The 19,505-nt window shown below is 34.6% G+C and overlaps 1 protein-coding gene across 2 annotated transcripts in view; it reads right to left on the bottom strand.

Moving 5' to 3' along the window:
• LOC109090848 (non-muscle caldesmon-like) overlaps positions 1-15,691 on the bottom strand; it is a 32,445-nt gene extending 16,754 nt beyond the window's left edge. Inside the window, exons 1-5 of one of the 2 annotated variants that reach the window (XM_019104690.2) lie at positions 15,447-15,691; positions 7,595-7,741; positions 2,056-2,425; positions 1,825-1,964; positions 378-636 (exon numbers count right to left, since the gene is read on the bottom strand). In XM_019104690.2, the coding sequence (XP_018960235.2) occupies positions 378-636; positions 1,825-1,964; positions 2,056-2,425; positions 7,595-7,741; positions 15,447-15,553 (1,023 nt within the window). In that variant the 5' untranslated portion in view covers positions 15,554-15,691. Of the gene's footprint in view, positions 1-377; positions 640-1,824; positions 1,965-2,055; positions 2,426-7,594; positions 7,742-15,446 lie in introns of both variants that reach the window. The other variant, XM_019104689.2, reaches the window with a different exon arrangement.
• Between the last annotated feature and the right edge of the window lie 3,814 nt (positions 15,692-19,505).

Here is a 19,505-nt window from a genome sequence, read left to right as displayed (position 1 = left end):
TGAGACTTGCTACTGCCCATACATCTGCAGACATGCTGCTGTGAGCATGTAAGAAATACTGCTGATGCACATATAACATATATGACATAAGCACCATATATAACATACATTAAATCACCCCGTAGCAGATCTATAAAGGTGGAGCTGGGGGAGGTGGAAGGTTTCTAAAGCACACTGCAACGTCTACAGCAAACATTAGCCAAGTATTTGAATGTTAAGCAACAAGTTTATTGGCTGCTGATACAAAAAGGACCAATCAGCTGCACCATGTGATAATCATGTCATTATGTCAGATTAAGTTAGAGTTATCGGACTGTGCCATCTAAATTTTCATGCCAGAACTTTAGATTTGGACAAATAGAAATCAGCTCAGTCACCTCTTTTTTGGTTAGTTTCTGCTGTTCCTCTTCCTCTTTCTTCCGTTCCTCCTCTTCACGAGCCTTGCGTCGTTCCTCTCTCTTCTTCTTCAGTTCCTCCAGCTCCAGCTCAGCCTCGGCTTGACGCTGCCGTAGCTGCTCCATTTCCTGACTCTCCTTCTCTTGGTGGCTACGTCTGATCTTCTCCAGCTTCAGCTCCGTCTCCAGACCAGCGTGCATGTCCTTCTTAGTCTCAAAGACCTGATCTGCATCTACAGTCCTGCTGGAGAAGAGTGGAGAACAGGAAAACGGGTTAGTCTCAGACAGAATGTTGGTCATTTCTACGAAACAATCAGTAATTATTACTATTGGTCCAGATTTTCTGATCAGTCATACATTATTATTTTTCCACACAGTCTGTTATGAGTCTATCTCAGATAAACTTAAATGGCACATAAAAATAAAACAAATTGTGACTGGTCAGTTTACTTTTAGTCAGACTCTGCGAAGTCGATAGTTCTTGGCCAGAATAAGCAGTAAAATGGGCCAGAAATTACAGTATTAGTTAAAAGTCTGGCTATACGAGAACTTTATATAGATATTAACTAACTCCCTTAACAGCCATTAGAAACTTCCTGGCACAACTTTTTTGGCAGCAATAATAATTAGGTCACATCTATAACACATACTGTATGACATAAGCCTCTAATTTTAACAAGACTAAATTCTGTTTATTTTTCCCCCTAAAGTCAACTTAAAATGTTAGTCCTTTCCTCAAATCATTATTATTTATCAAAAATAATAACTGTCATCAAAACAATTATTTTGTCAATACATAATTTCTCCTTTCTTTGACTCTTACAGTTAAACAGGCTGTATTTTAAAACAAGTGACTAATAATATATATTATTTATACTTATTTAGTTGCTTTCTCAGTAGTGTAATGCACAATAACAACAAAGTGACAGTTAAGGCATTTATAAAGTCACAAAAGTTTTCTATTTAAAATAAATGCTGTTCTTTTCAACTTTATATTATTTATAAAGTATCCTGAAAAAAAAAAAACAATGCATCACGGTTTCCATTAAAATATAAAGCGTTTCCATTGGAGTATAATGTGATGCTGAAGTGTTTTTTAATTTTGTTTTAATAAGAAATGTCTCTTGAGCAGAGGAATGAATTGCATTAAAAAATATATTAGAATAAAATTTCACAAAATGATTGTTTTAAATGTATTTTTTTCAATGGTACACACACACACACACACACACATTCATATATATATATATATATATATATATATATATATATATATATATATATATATATATATATATATATATTTTATTGATTGATTGATTTGTTTGATATATATATGGGAAACATGTGACCTAAGCATAAGCATGTGACCTCTTCACAAGATTTCCCCTGAAACCCACAGATGAGAAAGTGCATGGAAACAAGTTACCTGGGTGATCTTTTGGTTTTGACCAGATGTGATGTCATTTCCTCTGCAGCTGCCTCTCCATTGCCATTAGGCGTTCTGTCTTGCTGTAGGAATACTTTTGACGTGTATGACACCTTCACCTCCTTCCTCTCCTCTTTCATCTGTGAGTGAGGGTACTGATTTAGACATAGTAACATACATGATATGATGTTCTGTACTTCTAATACTGTACTTTACTAATTCTCATGGCACCTTGTTCTCCATCAGTGGTTTTATTTCCTGTTGTCTTCTTTTGCTGTCGTCATGCCATTCCTCTGATCTCGGGCTGCTCACCCTCTCACTGATCTCCATTCGTGTCTCAGCGCTGCTCCTCCTCTCTGGTCTTTTCTCCTCGTCCTCTCTGTCCTGTATTTTCTGACACTTTATAGAAGTGGTGAAGCTGCTTTTGTCACTTTGTGTAGATCTCTCATTCCCGTCTTTCTCCTCCTGTTGTAACTGTTCTCCACTGCCGTTCTCAGCCATTCTGGACCTTGTTCTCCGTTCCAGCTTTTGGGTCCAGTCACTGAAACCTTCATCCTCATCCACAGCAGTCGGATTGCTAGGTTTGAATTCACTTTCATAGCTGAAAAAACAACAACATATATACTTATTTACATATATAGTAAATACAATCTTATATGAGCCATGGCTTTGCAGTTAGTTATTTTAAAGTTATTTTACAAGTTGCATGTTTTACAGATTAAAAATAAAATGTACAGTATAAAATGTATTTCATTAATTGAAATAATGTTAATGTACCACATTACTAAAAGTGAGGTAACTTTTTATCTTGAGGTAAATTCTATTCTGAGGCTATATATAGAATGTAAACTGTCATATGCACAAAAGACCATCATATTAACACACGGCACAAAAATAATGCAATAAACATTCATTTTACAAATAAAGATGTAACATAAAACCTAATGTATGTACACAACTAATAGAAATGACTAAAAAGATGCAGTTATTTCAATGAAAAACATTCAAATTTGAGCTGTCACAGAGAATGTCAATTTATGTTTTTTCACTGTAAATTATAAGATGACTTTTTCTTTAATGCATCCGAAAACTGAACATTTTACAGTATTTTACATGAAATATCCTGTTAGATCCATTACAGTTTTTTCACTGTATAAAGTAAGGGAACTTACTAACATATTTTATCAAATATTTAATTAACTTGAACATTTGCAAAATAGCTAAAATATACTTAATCATGTCCTTCCAAAATGAACTGCCTTTATAAAGACGTGCATAGATTTTTTTATATATATATATATAAATGTGACAGTATAAGAATTTCAGAAATATGAAATATATAAACGAATATGAAAAAGCCCATATGCACACAAAATAATCCTGAATGCATTTCACTTTATAAATCTTTACATCTTTATTACATAATGTGAACAAGCACATCAACTCCATCTAGAGAATGCCCACAATACAGTTAGAAAATCTTACTGTATATAATTAATAAAAAAAAAAAAATTAGTGACATAAATATCACAAAGCAGTTGCTCATTTGCACATTCATTAATGTCTATTTATCTTTACATTTTTAAAAACAATGTGTAATCATTTTAATTACTGATATATGCAAGCACAAAAAAAGAAAAAAACACATGCCCTATAGTTGCTGTATGCATAACATTTACATGTTAGTTTTTGCCTTTATAAATTTTGCCTAATTTGTTCCTCACTTTTGACATAGGCTGAACTCTATCTAATCTAGTCCCGAGATTTATATATATACATAGTATATGATGCAGACTCCATTCCACACTGGACATTCTTAGAGGAATGTGAGGCAGACCTATATAATTACATTCTGGGCAAGTTAACAGTCAGTCAGGAGTAAACGGCTCCAGTCAGTGAAAGCAGCACATGTGCCCACACACCTGTGATGGTGTTACTCTGACGAGAGAAACTATGCGCTGAAGTCACTGTGCCAGCCTATTAACACCAGAGTCAGACTTCAAACATGCTCCTCGCAAAACAGATGTGAACAGAGGTGTGTGTGACGATCTGACAGGTGCTAGTTTGTTGTTGTTTTCTTTCGTTTGCCAGGGGCAACCAGAGGATTTTAATGAAGTGCCATGAAATGTTGTTGCATAATGCTAACTATTTCACACACACACACACACACACACACACACACACACACTTTTTTTCACACACCACACACACACACACACACACATATATATATATATATTAATAGGCAGTATGCTGTGGGCTAAAGGGCTAAAGTTTGTCATGTGAATTCACCAGGTTCACTATTAGAAATCTGACTGGTTTAAAAGTAACACATCTTTATTGTACACATATTTATAGTTCCCACAACGTAAGAATTTGTTTCCTCATTTTTGTAAATTTTGGCCACAATTTACTAGTTGTTCCCTCATTGTAATTAAATTGTTCGCACAAATTAGAAATTTGTTCCTGAGACTTAATAATTTTTTTCTCTCATTTCAGGAAATCGCGGCAACATTGTACAAATTTGTTCCAAAATGAGGGAACAAATTAGTACAACATGGCCACAGTTTACTAAAACAAGAGAACAGACTCTTAATTTGAGGCCACAATTTAACTAAAATGAGAAAATTAATTAATTAGTTGTGAGAATGAACAACATATTATATATGTCATGTGCAAGGCTTCATACTATTGACAGTAAACCTTTTTTTGTCAGTGAAAATTTGCCAAAAATTTAGCTAATTCACATAAATGAAAAAGAAATGTACAAAAGAAGTTCCATTATTATTTTTAAAAAGTTTTTTTAGTGTATTGTTCAAGATAAAGCAATTATCTTGGTTTCAGTGTTGCAGGTCTGCATAACAAAACCAGCCCAATTGCATTCTGGCATGGGATGGGGGATGACAAAAAAAAAAAACAACCCACAACGGTGTTAAAAAAAAAAAGCAACAGTGTAAAGCAGCCCAGTGCCTGGATTATTCATTCTTAAATATCATTATATTTTTGGGAAGTTGCACCACCCTGAACAAACCTTGACTTGTCATGAAAGATCAAATTGTCTGATATTTAAAGAAACATATTAACCTTTGCATTCAATCGTAAAATGGGGGACCCTCTTTATGACATTAATTCCTTTTTTTATGCATTTTGGTAGGTTCCGCTTCACTGATTGGTCGGTTGATCGTATTTGATTTGGCAAACAAAAATTTTAAATATTAAAAATAGGGCTGCCAGTTGATTTAAAATATTTAATTGCGATTAATTGCATGATAACTCGTGATTAATCGCAACTTAATTGCATTTTTATCTGTTCTAAATGTACCTTAAATTAATAGTTTTCAGGTTTTTAAAAAGGCTCTAATCAACATGGGTGTGGAAAAATAAGGATGCTTTATGCAAATATGTTTATTATTAGTGAAACCATAGTCAACATAGAGCAGGAAAGGTATACATGTTTCAAAGGTCGTAGATGTTTTTCAGATAACGCTTGTGTCTATTAGCACATAAAAAAAAAAAAAAATTGAAATACCAGGTTCCCATTACTTCTCTTTATTTGCACTGAGCAATTTACTTACACAAGCCTGTTTACAATTTCGCAGGACAGGGCATATTACTTCTTCTGAACATGCAAAATGTACATTTATGTGTGTGCGCAAGCGTGAAAGAGAGACCCTTTGCGCGACAGTACCGGTGAGTCTCAGAAACTAGGTTTGGGCAAACCTTAAAGATTTGTCGCTAGATGCTTTTTTGAGGAAAAAAAAGGTCGCTAAAGGGCTCTGAAAAGTTGCTAAATCTAGCGCACTAAGTTGGCAACATTGTGCATCTCCATTTCTCCAACTACGGGAAAGGCCGCAGGTCAAACAGAAAAGGCGCGCTGCAGTAATCACAATAATATAGGGCCGTTACGCGTTAGTTTTGACAGCCCTAATTAAAATTTAATCCGACATATTGTTATTGTATATATGAATTGCAATTTAAATGTATTTTTTTAGATTAAATGAACATCACTTCATCATTACTGACCCATATACACTACTAACTATTGTTACCAGGGTAAATTTGTGTAAGGGATTACTCAGAGTTCACAAAAGGTTTAAACATGCACACCTTGCACTTGAGCTCATAATAGTGATAACAGAGGCCGTTTTTTACTGACACCAACTGCACCTCTCACCCTGTTCATTGCAAAGTCTTGAATTAAAATCTGTTTCATCTGCCCAGGAGCGGCCGGGAAGGAATGCAAAGCACATTCCACAAGATTATTAAGCAGATTTTCAGCAAAGCATAACGACTGAACATCAACAATCAGCCAATACAACTCAGTTGCACAGTTATTAATCTCAATGCTTATTTACTTCACCCAAGTATGAGCCCAGTTTGAAAACCTCTAAACGGGCATTACTAAAAACCTCTTTCCGTGTTGAACCGATCTAAAAAAGTCTTGAAAATGATTCATGTGTCTCTAAGCCAAGAGCGAGCATTTAAATCTTCTATGATCAAGGATAATTACAAAGTGGCCCTAGATGACCTATTTCTGCTTTAAACAGGTTGACTCAGAGAGCTGTGTTTAACTTCACACATATAAAATATGTGGGATGTGAGGTTCGTAATGTTTCTCTGATTAAAAGCAAGGCGCTGTGGTGTGGGATATGACATAAACCCTGCTCCAAAGGCATGCTTGCTGAAAATTCTTCAGAGATTAGGTAATGATGAGAGAAAAGCTGTGCCACTATATGCACGTGTAGGTTTAGTTGAGAGAAAAGGAGAGAGAGAGAAAGAAAACTAATCTGGCCTTTTATTAAGCCCAACCTTAAAACCATAATCCTGACACTAAAAGACATGTCATAGGGTTAATCACATAATATGAATCGTTTTTTCTTCCACATCTGTGTTCAAAAATACATAAAAAATGCAATTCATACATAAAATTGCTTGCGTATTTATATAGTTTAGCATGTTTTTAATTTCTGATTTAATTTTTAATGTTAAAAAGTCAAAATTGTCAAACTGACCTAAGATCTTTAATGAAGAAAACAGTTCTTGAAAATAAACCTTATTAAGTAGTTTGACACAACACTTAATCTTTTTATTTCTAAAAATAATAATAAGAAAGCAGTGAAATATTAGTATTTGCAAAACCTTTGTCTGCCAAACAATGTCAAGTGGCGTGACCAACATGCAGAAGCATGCAAGAAAACAATTGAAAACTAAAAAACAGAAATTGAATAATGAAGAGAACTAATGAATTAATGTCAAGGTTGATAAGTCTCGTAGAATATCAGATAATGAACATTTTTATGACAAGCAAAGGTTAGTTTTGTAAAATGTCAGGTGGTGTAACTCCCAAAAAATTTTACTTTACATTTTTTATATTTATTCTTTTCATTTTCATGTTTTTTCTCTTTGTAAGCATCTGTTAAATGACTAAATGTACTTGTCTTGAGAACGAAACCAACATGAATACAAAGAGTACATTTCACAGAACTTGGCACATGTACAGTATTTTAAACCAGATTTTTCCTTTACTTTATCATGGACACTCTTATATTTGACCTTAAAACTAAACAAACTGTGGTTATTTGCTTTGCATGTCAGTCGGACTGTCTCCTTCTGTCGAAGTGGACAGACTTTGGCCAGAAAAAGCGGCAATGAGAACCAGACATGTTGTAAGTCTGTATTTCCATATTTCACATGGAAATCAGCCAGGCAACAAAACAAGCCTAACTAAAACCAGGTGAAGTGCGAAGAATAGAATGGTGTTCACACTTACAGGCTGGTCTCAGGTGGGTTCACACTGTCCTGAGGGGAACCGGCAGATCCAGACAGGCTTTGTTGATTGCGGAAGGATTCCCGGGCCCGACGCCGCCTTTCTCTCTCGATCTCCTCAGCATCTTCGATACTTCGCTGAGCCGTCACTCTGCAGGAAGAGAAACGAAATCGATCCCCTTGTTACGCCAGAAGACAATCGTTTTTCTTTCTTGACCCATGTGAGAGCCGTGGTCGAATGATGAATGACCCGAGCCCAGAAGAGTGCTGTTGTCTAAGATACATGGACCTCTTCAAGAAAGCTCTAACAATCGTTTGTTTAGTCCCTTGAGATTCAGAGCCAGTGGAACATCTGCTCTGGCGTTCGACACCACCAATACTTGAGTGACAGAGACCCTGCAAACTCACACTCAAGATGCTGAAGCATCTCTGTGTTTATCTAACTTGTAAAAACACAGATATGCTCTTCATGTCTTCTATGCTGGAAAAAGTAGCCCAAACAACTAACTTCAGTTGCTACTTGAAGCTATATTTACTAATGCTAGGTCTTGCTAAATGTTTATGGTAGCAAGCATTAACTTTGGTGTATGTTCAACCAAAAATAATTTATTCACGTTCCAAACTTGTATGACTTTCTTTCTTCTGTGGGCCACAAAAGAAGATATTTTGAAAACACTCAGTGGTTTTGTTTTGTCCATACAGTGGAAGTCAATGGGCTTCAATGTTATTTGGACCCCAAGATTTTCCAAGATTTGTTGTGCTCTGTAGAAGCAAGACCTCAAACAGGTTTGGAAGGCCAGGAGGTTGAGTAAAGTTTATTAGGACTTTAGGGACTCAGTTAAAGGTGAACACAGGTCACCAATGACCCTCAGAAGAATTTCTGGCCAGATTACAGCTGAGGTCACTGGTTGCCATGATCATTTTACAGCTAGCCATATAAAAGCATGTTGACAGATAAACACTCATTTATCAACATTAAAAAAAGTTTCAGTTAAAAACAAAAAGGTTTTTCAGACTGATGCCATAGGTACTGATGCCAACTTTTTTGGGTTCCACAACTTTTTTTGAGTTCTTTATTAATGATAGTGGTGAAACCGACAAGAAGAACCTATAAAGTAACACTAAAAACGTATTTTAAATTGCTGAAGGAGCAACTGAAGAGCCTACAAATCCCACAAAACTTCTTCAGTGCACTTCTTGGGCAAAGAACCGTTTTAAAGGTGATTCTTGATTCAAGATGTATATGAGATTGTTTCTTCATCAGAACAGATTTGGAGAAATTTAGCAGATTTGGTATGAGTCCACTATTCATAATATTAACAATATTGCTTTCTCCAGTAAAAAAAAAAAAAAAAAAAAAAAAAAAAAAATGTAGTCTTGTCTGAATCAGGAGAGTGATATGCACAGATCTACCACTGTTTATAAGCAAAAACAGTTCTAAACAAATGTATTTGTGTGTTTTTCGATGTAAGAGGACAACAAGGGAAAGACTTTGTCACTGAAGGAAGTGTTATTCTGAGTTAAAATGCCTTAATGATAAATTTGTTTCTTGCAGATGTTTCTTATGTTAATTGAATAAAACACACACACACACACACACACACACATCTGAAACCAACCATACAGTTACACAAAGGGTTTATGGCAAGATCTAATGTGTCACACTCAGTTCCCGTGCCTCTGATTATTATAGGCTGTTAATCATCCAGACAGGATTACTTCATTTTTTTGGCAGAAGCCACGTGAATGATGTCAATCCCGCCAGTGATGTCATTCAATATCTGATTAATTTACCACTATCAGTCCGATTTTGTAGCCTGGGTTTCTTTTTTCTTCATGTCTGGAAATACCGTTTTCCAAGAGTTATGGAAAAGAAAACACATTTTCAGTCATGGTGAGCATATTGTCAAACGCAGACTGACTAAAGGTTTCTCAGACCAATTCTGAATTAAATGGAAACAATAAAGTGAGAGTGAGGGAATGGGAAAAGAAAACAAGAGCCTGGCTTATATTCAGCATGTATCACCTCCCCTGACAATGTGTTGACTAAACTTCCACAGCCTGGTGCCCTGAGGCTGAAAGGATTTGGAAGGCTTGACGGATTGGGAAATGTTTTTCGCCATTGTTGCCTGCCCTAATTTTCCACAACCAAGTCTGGTCTTGCAGAGCACCGGCTGACCTAGATTGGTCAGTCTCAAATGGGTCACATAGAAGTTGACCTCCGAACTGAGTTTCCCTTTCCAGCTCTTAACCTTAATTATTAAAGTGAAACTGCTCAGTAAATGTCAATTGTCTGATATATGATCTCCAAACAGGGTGTTGTTACTGCTGGTGGAAGGCTAAAAGTGATGGCTCACCCAAAAAGGAAAATCCAAAAAGGAGTCTTTATATACCCTTGTTCCAAACCTATGACTTTAATTATGTTGCAGAACACAAAAGAAGATATTTTGAATACATATTATGTTCCACAGAAGAATGAAATGCATGCAGGTTTAAAACGGCATGAAGGTGAGTAAATTATCACAATCTTTTTTTTGTTGTTGTTGTTGATTGAACTACTTTTAAGCCCTGTTTACACCAGCAACATTCATTAAGTTGTCATTGTAATGTGACCTACCAACTTCAGATGTGTTGCACACTACCAACTCCTCTACCTCTCCTCATAGTAAACTGTCCAGTGATTGTACACTCCAGAATATTCTTTTCACATACTTGTTTTTCGCGTACTATGTATAGTAAATATGATATTTGGATGCAGCCAGAGATTTAATTTTTTTGGTGAACTATCCCTTTAAGCCCTAGTTTACACTGACAGCAACAAAGCAACTGGAAGCATTCGTTCAAAAGAAGACAAAGAAATAGTGATGGGTGCGTTCGAAATACTGAATGGAGAGTAGTGCGGGAGCTGAGTGGAGTTCCCATCATACGTGTATGCTGAACATTCAGGTCCAATTTGAAATATTTGAAGTTCTGCGGCAATGTATTCTATTAAAAACTATGAGCGTAAGGTTAGTACCAATATTTTGTTCACTTTAACATTATTCTTTAAACACTATTTCTGTAAAATGGTGCTTTAGAATAATTATGGCAGAAATAATTATTTTATAATTATTAAATCATTATTTATGTTGATTAGCCCCATAAAACCTACTATGTTTTTATTTTGGGAGTCATTTGATTTGTGACGATGCATTCATACATTAATTATATTCATTAAAATTATTCATTTTACCATGGTGAATATGGCATGAAAAAGTTGAAAGCTCTGTGCGACTGCCACTAGGGGGAGAAATGCATCAGTCGTGTCCGAATGTCGTGTGCAGTGGAAAGGTGGCTTTCATCTTGTGTGAAATATGGAAGTGTCGAGCGAACAGGTAAATGTTACTGTGAGGAATTTATATATTTCTACTAGTGCTGTCAAAATTAGTGCGTTAATGCAGTTAATTAATTTTTTCCATTTAATGCCTTAAAAATATTTAACGCCGTTAATGCGGGGGCGGGGCTACAGTTGGCCACCCCACTCACGACTGCTGTTTCTGTCTCTTTTTTCGTGACATCGTTTATATACATAGTTTATTTAAGAAAGATCACTAAATTGCCTCAGTTCAAACACATGAACTGATTGTCTTTTCATATTTAACGTTACGTAAAGCATGAAATGAACATGAATAATCATCAGAAAGTATTTTATTTCAACCGTGGAACACACCATTCTTCAAGTTTAAGTTAATCTACTCTGATCCTGTCTGATTTGTGGTTAAGGCTAGAAGGGATGCAACTGCAGCTACTGTGCATGCGTATTTACATATTTTCCAAGCCAACAATATAACGTGAAACCTATGAAAATAAAAAAAGCTTTTTATGAAAATAAAAAAGCGTTGTAACCTACTTGCTGAAGGGCACAGGTAAATATGACATTTATTATAATGGGTTTATGTGATTTTAAGTAGACTAATAAATGTTAAAATTGATAGCTTTGTAATGTTAAATGTGTAATCAATGATTAAATATTTGGGGGAAAAACTATTTCATAGAGACATCAGAGTGATACTGGCCTGCAGTCATAAAAAAATGCCATTATACAAATATTAAAGATATACTGTCTTTATGTTGTTTATACATTAATTTGGATATTGAATTGCGATTTTTAAAATTTTAATGTTAGGTGGGATTAATCGCAATTAATTTCAGAAAAAAAATGTACGATTAATTAGTTAAATTTTTTTAATTGATTGACAGCACTAATTTCTACATAAAAACAACGCGTGGAAGTCATTTATTACCGAATTCAAACAATAAATTATGTTTTGGCGGTATTTTATTTGGCGCTGTTTAACTTTTGAATTTAAACGGCAGCATGAAGCACATGTGAACGACCATCTCTTCCATTTTACTTCTGGTTATTGTGCGAATGAAACATTGAATGAAAAGAAAGGTATGTTAAAAGGGTATGTTACAACTTACTGAATTGCATGAGCTCTCACATAATCGCGAAAAGACATGTAGCCTACACGTAACACTACGTTACTTCAGCAAAGTCCTTCAGTCCTATTAATAAGCTAGAAAAAAGAATGTTACACTAAATCATATCCCTAAATTCATTATTAAATAGTTATATGCACAAAATAAGATTTAGGTATTGTAGAGGAAATTTCTACCACAGCATCCAGAGGTCGAAAAACACCTACAGTTTATGCAACTGGTGCCAGCTGCAATTTGCAAAACACTCCCATCTATTTTAATGTGTTCAGTTTTTCCATCTCGGACTTAAATGTTAAAGGGTAAAAAAGTTCCTGCTGTAACTCTACTCTTTGCTGATCTTCTTTGTATGAAAGAACAAATCATTGTTCTTAATTGAAAACATTTAAATGTTCCCTTTTGTTCTTGTTTACAGGGAAGCACGTCCTTGTTTTGTGTTTGTTTACAGGGAAGCATATCCTGCTCTTTGAGATCTAACTGATGGATGCTGTTATTTGCTCCTCTCTCATTTTGTGTCTGCATTGAAGGGCAGCTGTGAGGTTTATTGACTCTGCGAGTCAGATGATGTCATCTTAACGACAGATTTAAAGAGCCAAGGAGCATTATTTTCCCAGGCATGTTAGTATCTTCCTGCTGTCAGTGTGTGGTCGCATCACTGCAAACCTCACATACATTTCCAAGTGTTCCCTGAACGGCTGACGAAATTTCAAAGCACTGATCTAAGCTGTGGAGAATGTGGCATTATGAATCATGAGAACTGAAATATCTATAATTATGTCATTTCATGGGAGAGCTCTAAAACTGGTTTATTTCCTAGCACACTTCAAAGAGAGAGGATAGGTTCATAAATGGCATAAAAATAAAATAAATGATCACTTCATCAAAGAAAATGTTTTTATGTGAAATATGAATATGATTGACTCTCTGTATTTTAATGGCCCAGGAATAGACATGTTCTTATTACAGTTGATTGATATATACATATACTAACCCTAATTTTACCTCTGTCTCATTTCGCATTGCATATAGAGAATATCCTCAGTGGCACATCTTACCCCCACCCCACTATATACTTCTCTAAATACTCTTGTAATGCTTAACTAAACATAACACAGTGCCCTCAATGTTTATTCTACTCTGCTGCCTAAAACCTTTGGAAAAGCATACTGCCACAGGGATGGTAAAGTTTATTCACCCTTTCAGTCAAATGGCTAAACCCCCTGCATTCCAGCAGCTCTTATCAGAGTATCGTAAATAGAAGAGCGGCTCACGTAAAGTCATGGCTTAGTCCACAATGAGAGAGAGACTTTTCCAGCAAGTTAAAAAAAATGGTGTGAAATTTTTACATTACAGAATTAACACCACAAAACTAAAATCTGACAGCTTGCCAAATCTACAGTGGGAGAAAAATGGCACAGAAACAGTTTTCATTCAGAAATTGCTAGTATGGAAGCTTGTTTCCACCAAAGGGTAAAAACTTCTTTTTTTTTTTCACAATTGCACAATTTCACAAAGTTTATATCTTACAATTTGTACTTTTTTTTCTCAGAATTGTGTAAATTCTTTTTTTCTCAGAATTCCAAGTTTACATATGACAATTATCTCTCTATCTCTCTCTTTTTCTGCAGGCATTGTAATGGTTTTCAAAATACTGCGACAAGTGTATACAAAATATTGTATACGCAGCGTCATAATTGATGTATCCAGTATGTGCCTAAGCAAACCATACAATGGTTCTGATGAATGTAGGCTGTTAATAGAGAAAGCAGCTTGCTGAGTGTGAGAAAAGGCTGTTTTTGGCAGCTCTGAAAAGCCTTGGGGAAATAAATCCTGTCTGCCATTAATGCAACCTGTTTGTGTTTGACAAAGCACACCTGATCCATCTCAAATCCTCTCCGTACAGAATTGAACACAGCAAACACATCCGCAGAGGTTATGCTGTTTGTTTAGTCTTTCAATATATGTGTGTATGCTATTAAAAACGAAATCTCTGTCATCATTTACTCATTGAACCACTCCTTTGGTGTTCCACGGGAGAAAGACAGTTATAGGGGTTTGACATGATGGGTAAACAATGACTAAAGTTTCATTTTTAGTTGAACTAAGCTGTTTCTGGATCGTTTAAGTCAAATTCTGAACAGACACGTTTGTGTTTGTGGAAAAACAAAGTTGGCTGGATTTAGGTTTTTGAATTGGTATATTGCTTCATTGTTTACAGTAAACAAACTACAGTTTTCTACCTAAATTATAGTTGGTCTGCAGCACCTTTACAGATAACCGTCAGATTACTGTGTGTCACAATGAATGTCAACAGGTCACATGTTTAATTAGGGTGCCTTCAACCCTCACTTCCTCCCTTGTCCTGTCCCATCATCCATCCACAATCCCGCAGCACCTCTGGAAGAAACAATAAACTCTCATCTGGAACCCTGACAACTTTCCAACTTATAAAAGTCACAGTAAACTATTTCTCTATAAAGACAACAACGCATGAAGGTGCAACAAATTGCTAAGATGTAGTAAAATGTGCTGAGTTAATTATTTTTCATATTTTTCTAGTTTATATCTTAACATCTCACAATTTTGGCTTTTTTCCTCAAAATTTTAACTTTTTTCTCAGAAATGTGAGTTTACAGCTCTCAATTCTGACTTTTTTCCCTAACTGCAAGAAAAAAAAAATTACATTTTCAGAAACGTGAGATTAAATTTTGAGATAAATAGTCGCAATTACTTTTTTGTATTTTTCATCCTGTGGCAGAAATAAGCTTCCATATTCACAAATCACAATGTATTACTTTAATTATTTTTTGTTAATTTATAGTAAAGTTTATTAGTTTACTAGTGAAATGTGGGAATATTCATACTGTTTGGTCTATATATTCATATTGATGCTCCACAAACCCATTTTAAACTAATAAAAACAAAAATTTTATTGAATAAATTTTTATCAATTTTATGATTAAAAATGACTAAATAATATATATATATATAAAATTAATGTTCATAAAAATATAATTTACAAAAGAAATTACTACCAGTTTCCTTCAGGTATATGCAAAGTTTAAACTACAATCTTAATGTTTAATGTCATCTACCCCAAAACAGACACATTCATTACTCAAATGCAAAAAGTTTTGGTCTTCCCATAACAAAGGATGACAGGTTCTTAAAGAACACAACATGGCATTGTTGTGAAAGGGAATCCCTTTCATTTCAAACAAGAATAACCAATGTTGTATATCTTTACCCATAAAACTGACATTAGCAATTGCGAATAAAGAACAAATAAAACAAAATATATGCCCATCATCACACCTGAGATCCCATCTGCAAGCCTTAAATGATCTGATGAAAAGTCTGGCACACAAAGTCCTCACCTCAGGAGGTTCTGCAAGCCTTTCTTGCTGGAGCTTCGTCTCATGATTGCACTTGATACTGTTCTTTCTTCTCCGAGGTTGGAATTCTTGGAAGTTTTGTATTCCATGGAATCTGATTCACAAACGCTGACGTTCTCTTTCCTTCGCACACTCAAGCTTTTGAGAAGAGATCCACGCGGCACTCGGTCTGGTTTTAGAGACTGGCTTTAGTCACACTCTGTCCCCTCCTCCTCCTCTCCTCCCTCTGTTTTTTTTTTCCTTCCTGCATGTGGTTCTCATTGAGAGAGCTCAGACTATAACCTAACATCTTTCCCCCCTCCCTTTCTCTCTTTTCCAGGGTCATGTGGCCATCCCAGGGGAAAATGTAAGTTGATACCCCCACCCCATGCTATGAATCCAGCCCCCTACAAGACCCCCGTCCCAAACCCAGAACTCAGTCTTTCTTTAACTGTGTTTACATATCAAAACTTAATTTTTGATTAGTAATATGCATTGCTAAGAACTTGGTTTGGATAACTTTAAAGGTGATTTCCTCAATATTTTGAACCTATGATAGATGATGAATAAATCTCAATTAAAAAAAATAAAATAAAAAGACCTTTATGACTGGTTTTGTGGTCCAGGGTCACATATAAAATGTGAGATGCAATAATACCTTCTCATGCAAGACAAAGCATGAGAAGTTTTCCATTTTTATGAGCGACTACATGGAATATTTGTTTTTGGTTTTTTTTTGTTTTGTTTTGTTTTGTTAATTATCTAAAAATAGTGAAAACACAAAAAATTTGGACCAAACACAGAACATAAATATTACATTTCCCTAATTCATTCACCTTATTAAAATCTATACTCCTTAAACAAAATATTTCTTGATACTTAAATATAATTAAAGGTGAAGTGTGTAATATTTCCATTGACTGGACAAGCAGACTGTCTTCATTCAGTGTTATGCTGGGTCTCTCAAACAAACAGAGCAATGTTTTGTAACCACCAGAAGCGCAGTGTTTACAGTTTTCAGGAAATCAACCTACAGATTGCTTATTTTTAGTTTTCTTTGCATATTAAACTGACATTTAAACCAGGAAAATAATTACAGAATTCTCTTTCAATTCTCAACCTCAGCAACCGAAGTTAATCAGCTTGTTTCTCATTTGCTCAAAGCAGATTTCCATGTTTGCACCGTCTCTCATTGCTCTCATTTTTCACCACACACAGGCACATTCACACTCATGAACACACGGCTGTCTCACTCTACCTAACAAGCGCCTTGTTAACCCGGTTACTATGGTAAACTACACAGCATTCAGGCCTGTAGACTGTTTGGGTCTCTCTCCAGACAATAGCAGCACTCAGCACTGCAGTCAGCTCTTTACTGAGCCTTGTTTAACAAGTCCAGCCCTCGCTTGAACACTGGCCCACCGGCCCACACAGAGAGAGACATCAGGAAGAACTCAAGTCCTTCAGCTGAGTTACAGCTCTCTGTTTGAGTTTCAGTTACAGATTTAGTCGCCTTGTTGATATTTGTAAAGGAATAGTTTAAAATCCCCCCCTGGTATTTGTTTATATCTATCTATCTATCTATCTATCTATCTATCTATCTATCTATCTATCTATCTATCTATCTATCTATCTATCTATCTCTCAAGAGTCTGATTTTTACCCTTAGTACTGATAAGTTTTTAAGTTTAATATCAAAAGTGAATCATAATAATGGAAATGATAATAATATTAATGGTAGCTAATATAATATATCTAGATTTAAAGGTACCAGTGCAATTTTAGTAATATATATATATATATGTTTTTATGTTTATTTTTATATATATATGCATTTTATGGATTTAAAGGTACCAGTGCAATTTTAGTAATATATATATATGTTTTTGTACATTATATATAAATAATGTTTTTGTTTTCATTTTTTAAGTGAACTTGTATTTTATTTTATTTGGTATTTATTAAGTGAACTTTTATTTTATTTTATTTGGTTTTTTTTAGTTTTTTTAGTATTTATTTTTTTTTTATTTTTATTTTTTATTTTTTTTATTTTGTTTTTTTTTTTGTTAAAAAAATATTTTTTATAGTTTGCTTTTTATTTTTTATTATTTTAATATTTATATTTATCTTTCATTTATTTTTAAGTAATTTTACTATTTCAACATTTTAATAAGTATTTTAAGCTTAGGTTTTTTTTTATCTTACTTTTTATTGGCTACATTATTTCAGTTTATATATATATATATATATATATATACATATATATATATATATATATATATATATATATATATATATATATATATAATTTTAGCTTTAGTTAACAACAATGAAAGGAACAATATGAATTTTAGGTGCTGTATAAAGGAGTTTTGGGGATTTTTAACTGCTGGGGTCGTGTCAGAACATATGTATGACAAAACTGGTTGGGAAACTCTGTAGTCTAGACCATGACAGTTTGAGTGCGTGAATCATCTGATAGTGAATATTATTGCGAGTAAGTCAAAGCATATAAGGAAGAACTCACAGATCTCCATTAGTGCTCAAACAAAATATGATTGATAGTGAATATTATTGCGAGTAAGTCAAAGCATATAAGGAAGAACTCACAGATCTCCAATGATCATTTAAAATCTGGATTGTTTCTCCAAGACACTAATGAGATTAAATGGAGAACAAATTGAGAACAAATTCTTTTTCCTTTTTTTCTGTTGTTATTGGTTTTCATGTCAGTATTAAATACTGTATTTGCCTACAGTATGTACTGCATGTAGTGACATCAACAGAAATCAACACACATGATGACACTACATTTAGGATGGGTTCCAGGATGTTGGTCAAGATCTTGTCAAACATCTCAATACTGTCTCACTCCAGCACAGCTGTGCTAATGACAGTTCAACTCACAGACTCATAAATATGAGTCATGTTATGTTAAGCTCAGAGGACAATAGTAAAGTTGTGGAGGAGAAATCAAGTCATTTGCAGCCCTCAGTTGTACCTGTAAAGTGAAAAGATACACAAATTACAAATTAGTAGAGAAGGCAACTACTTTTTATTATACAATAATTAGTTCCAGTCCTTGAATCTTCTGTGGATTTGTGATGGGAAGTTTTCAATGATTTTTTCTACAGGTTACACCTATGCCAGGATATCATCATGCAAGTCTTATGAGTGAAAGATCTGAATCATTAACCCAACTGATTCATTCAGGAGTGAATTGTGACAGTATGAGTGAGTCACTGAATAATTAATTCAACCAATCTGTTAAAAAAAAAAAAAACCTGATTCATCCAGGACTATAACACCACTATAATGAGTTGCATCAATTAAGATTTTGCAGTGTTTTGTTATTATTATTTTTTTTCACACGGCAAAAAAATAAATAAATTTTTAAAAAAAACCTAGCGCTACTGCATCTCAGTATTAATTTATTTATTATAGAAATGTTCTATAACAGCTTTTAGAATTTGTGGATGCATGGATATCTCGAAAGTATAGAATATTAAAGGAATACTTTACCCAAAATGAAAACTTGCTGAAGATATACTCACCCTCAGGCCATCCAAGATGTAGATGAGTTTGTTTCTCCTGAACAGATTTGGAGAAATTCATCATTACTTCACTTGTTCACCAATGGATCCTCTGCAGTGAATGGGTGCTGTCAGAATGGACCTTTCCAGTCCATCAGTTGTCAAGTGGAAAGCTGCATGTTTGTAAGAAACAAATCCATCATCATGCGTTTTAACCACTACTTCAATTACGAGTTCATAATGAAAAAGTCTAACCCCTGTTGTCCTTTCACATCCAGATCAACTCACATATGTATTTAGTACTGTTTGCACTGTTATCACTTGTAAATGGTGCTGGATCTTTGCAAATTTCTAATTCAGACTTTTTCTTGGGAGAAAGCACTATTATGATAGAGGACATTCTTTAGCTGAAAGCAATGGTTTGAATGGTCTGAATCAGATTATTTGTGGATTATTGTAATGTTTTTTATCATCTGTTTGGACTCTCATTCTGACAGCACCCATTCACCGCAGAAAATAGATTGGTGAG

Source organism: Cyprinus carpio, chromosome B25 (genome assembly GCF_018340385.1).
Source record: "Cyprinus carpio isolate SPL01 chromosome B25, ASM1834038v1, whole genome shotgun sequence".
Lineage (NCBI taxonomy): Eukaryota > Metazoa > Chordata > Actinopteri > Cypriniformes > Cyprinidae > Cyprinus > Cyprinus carpio.
This window is presented reverse-complemented; position numbering and strand designations above follow the sequence as displayed.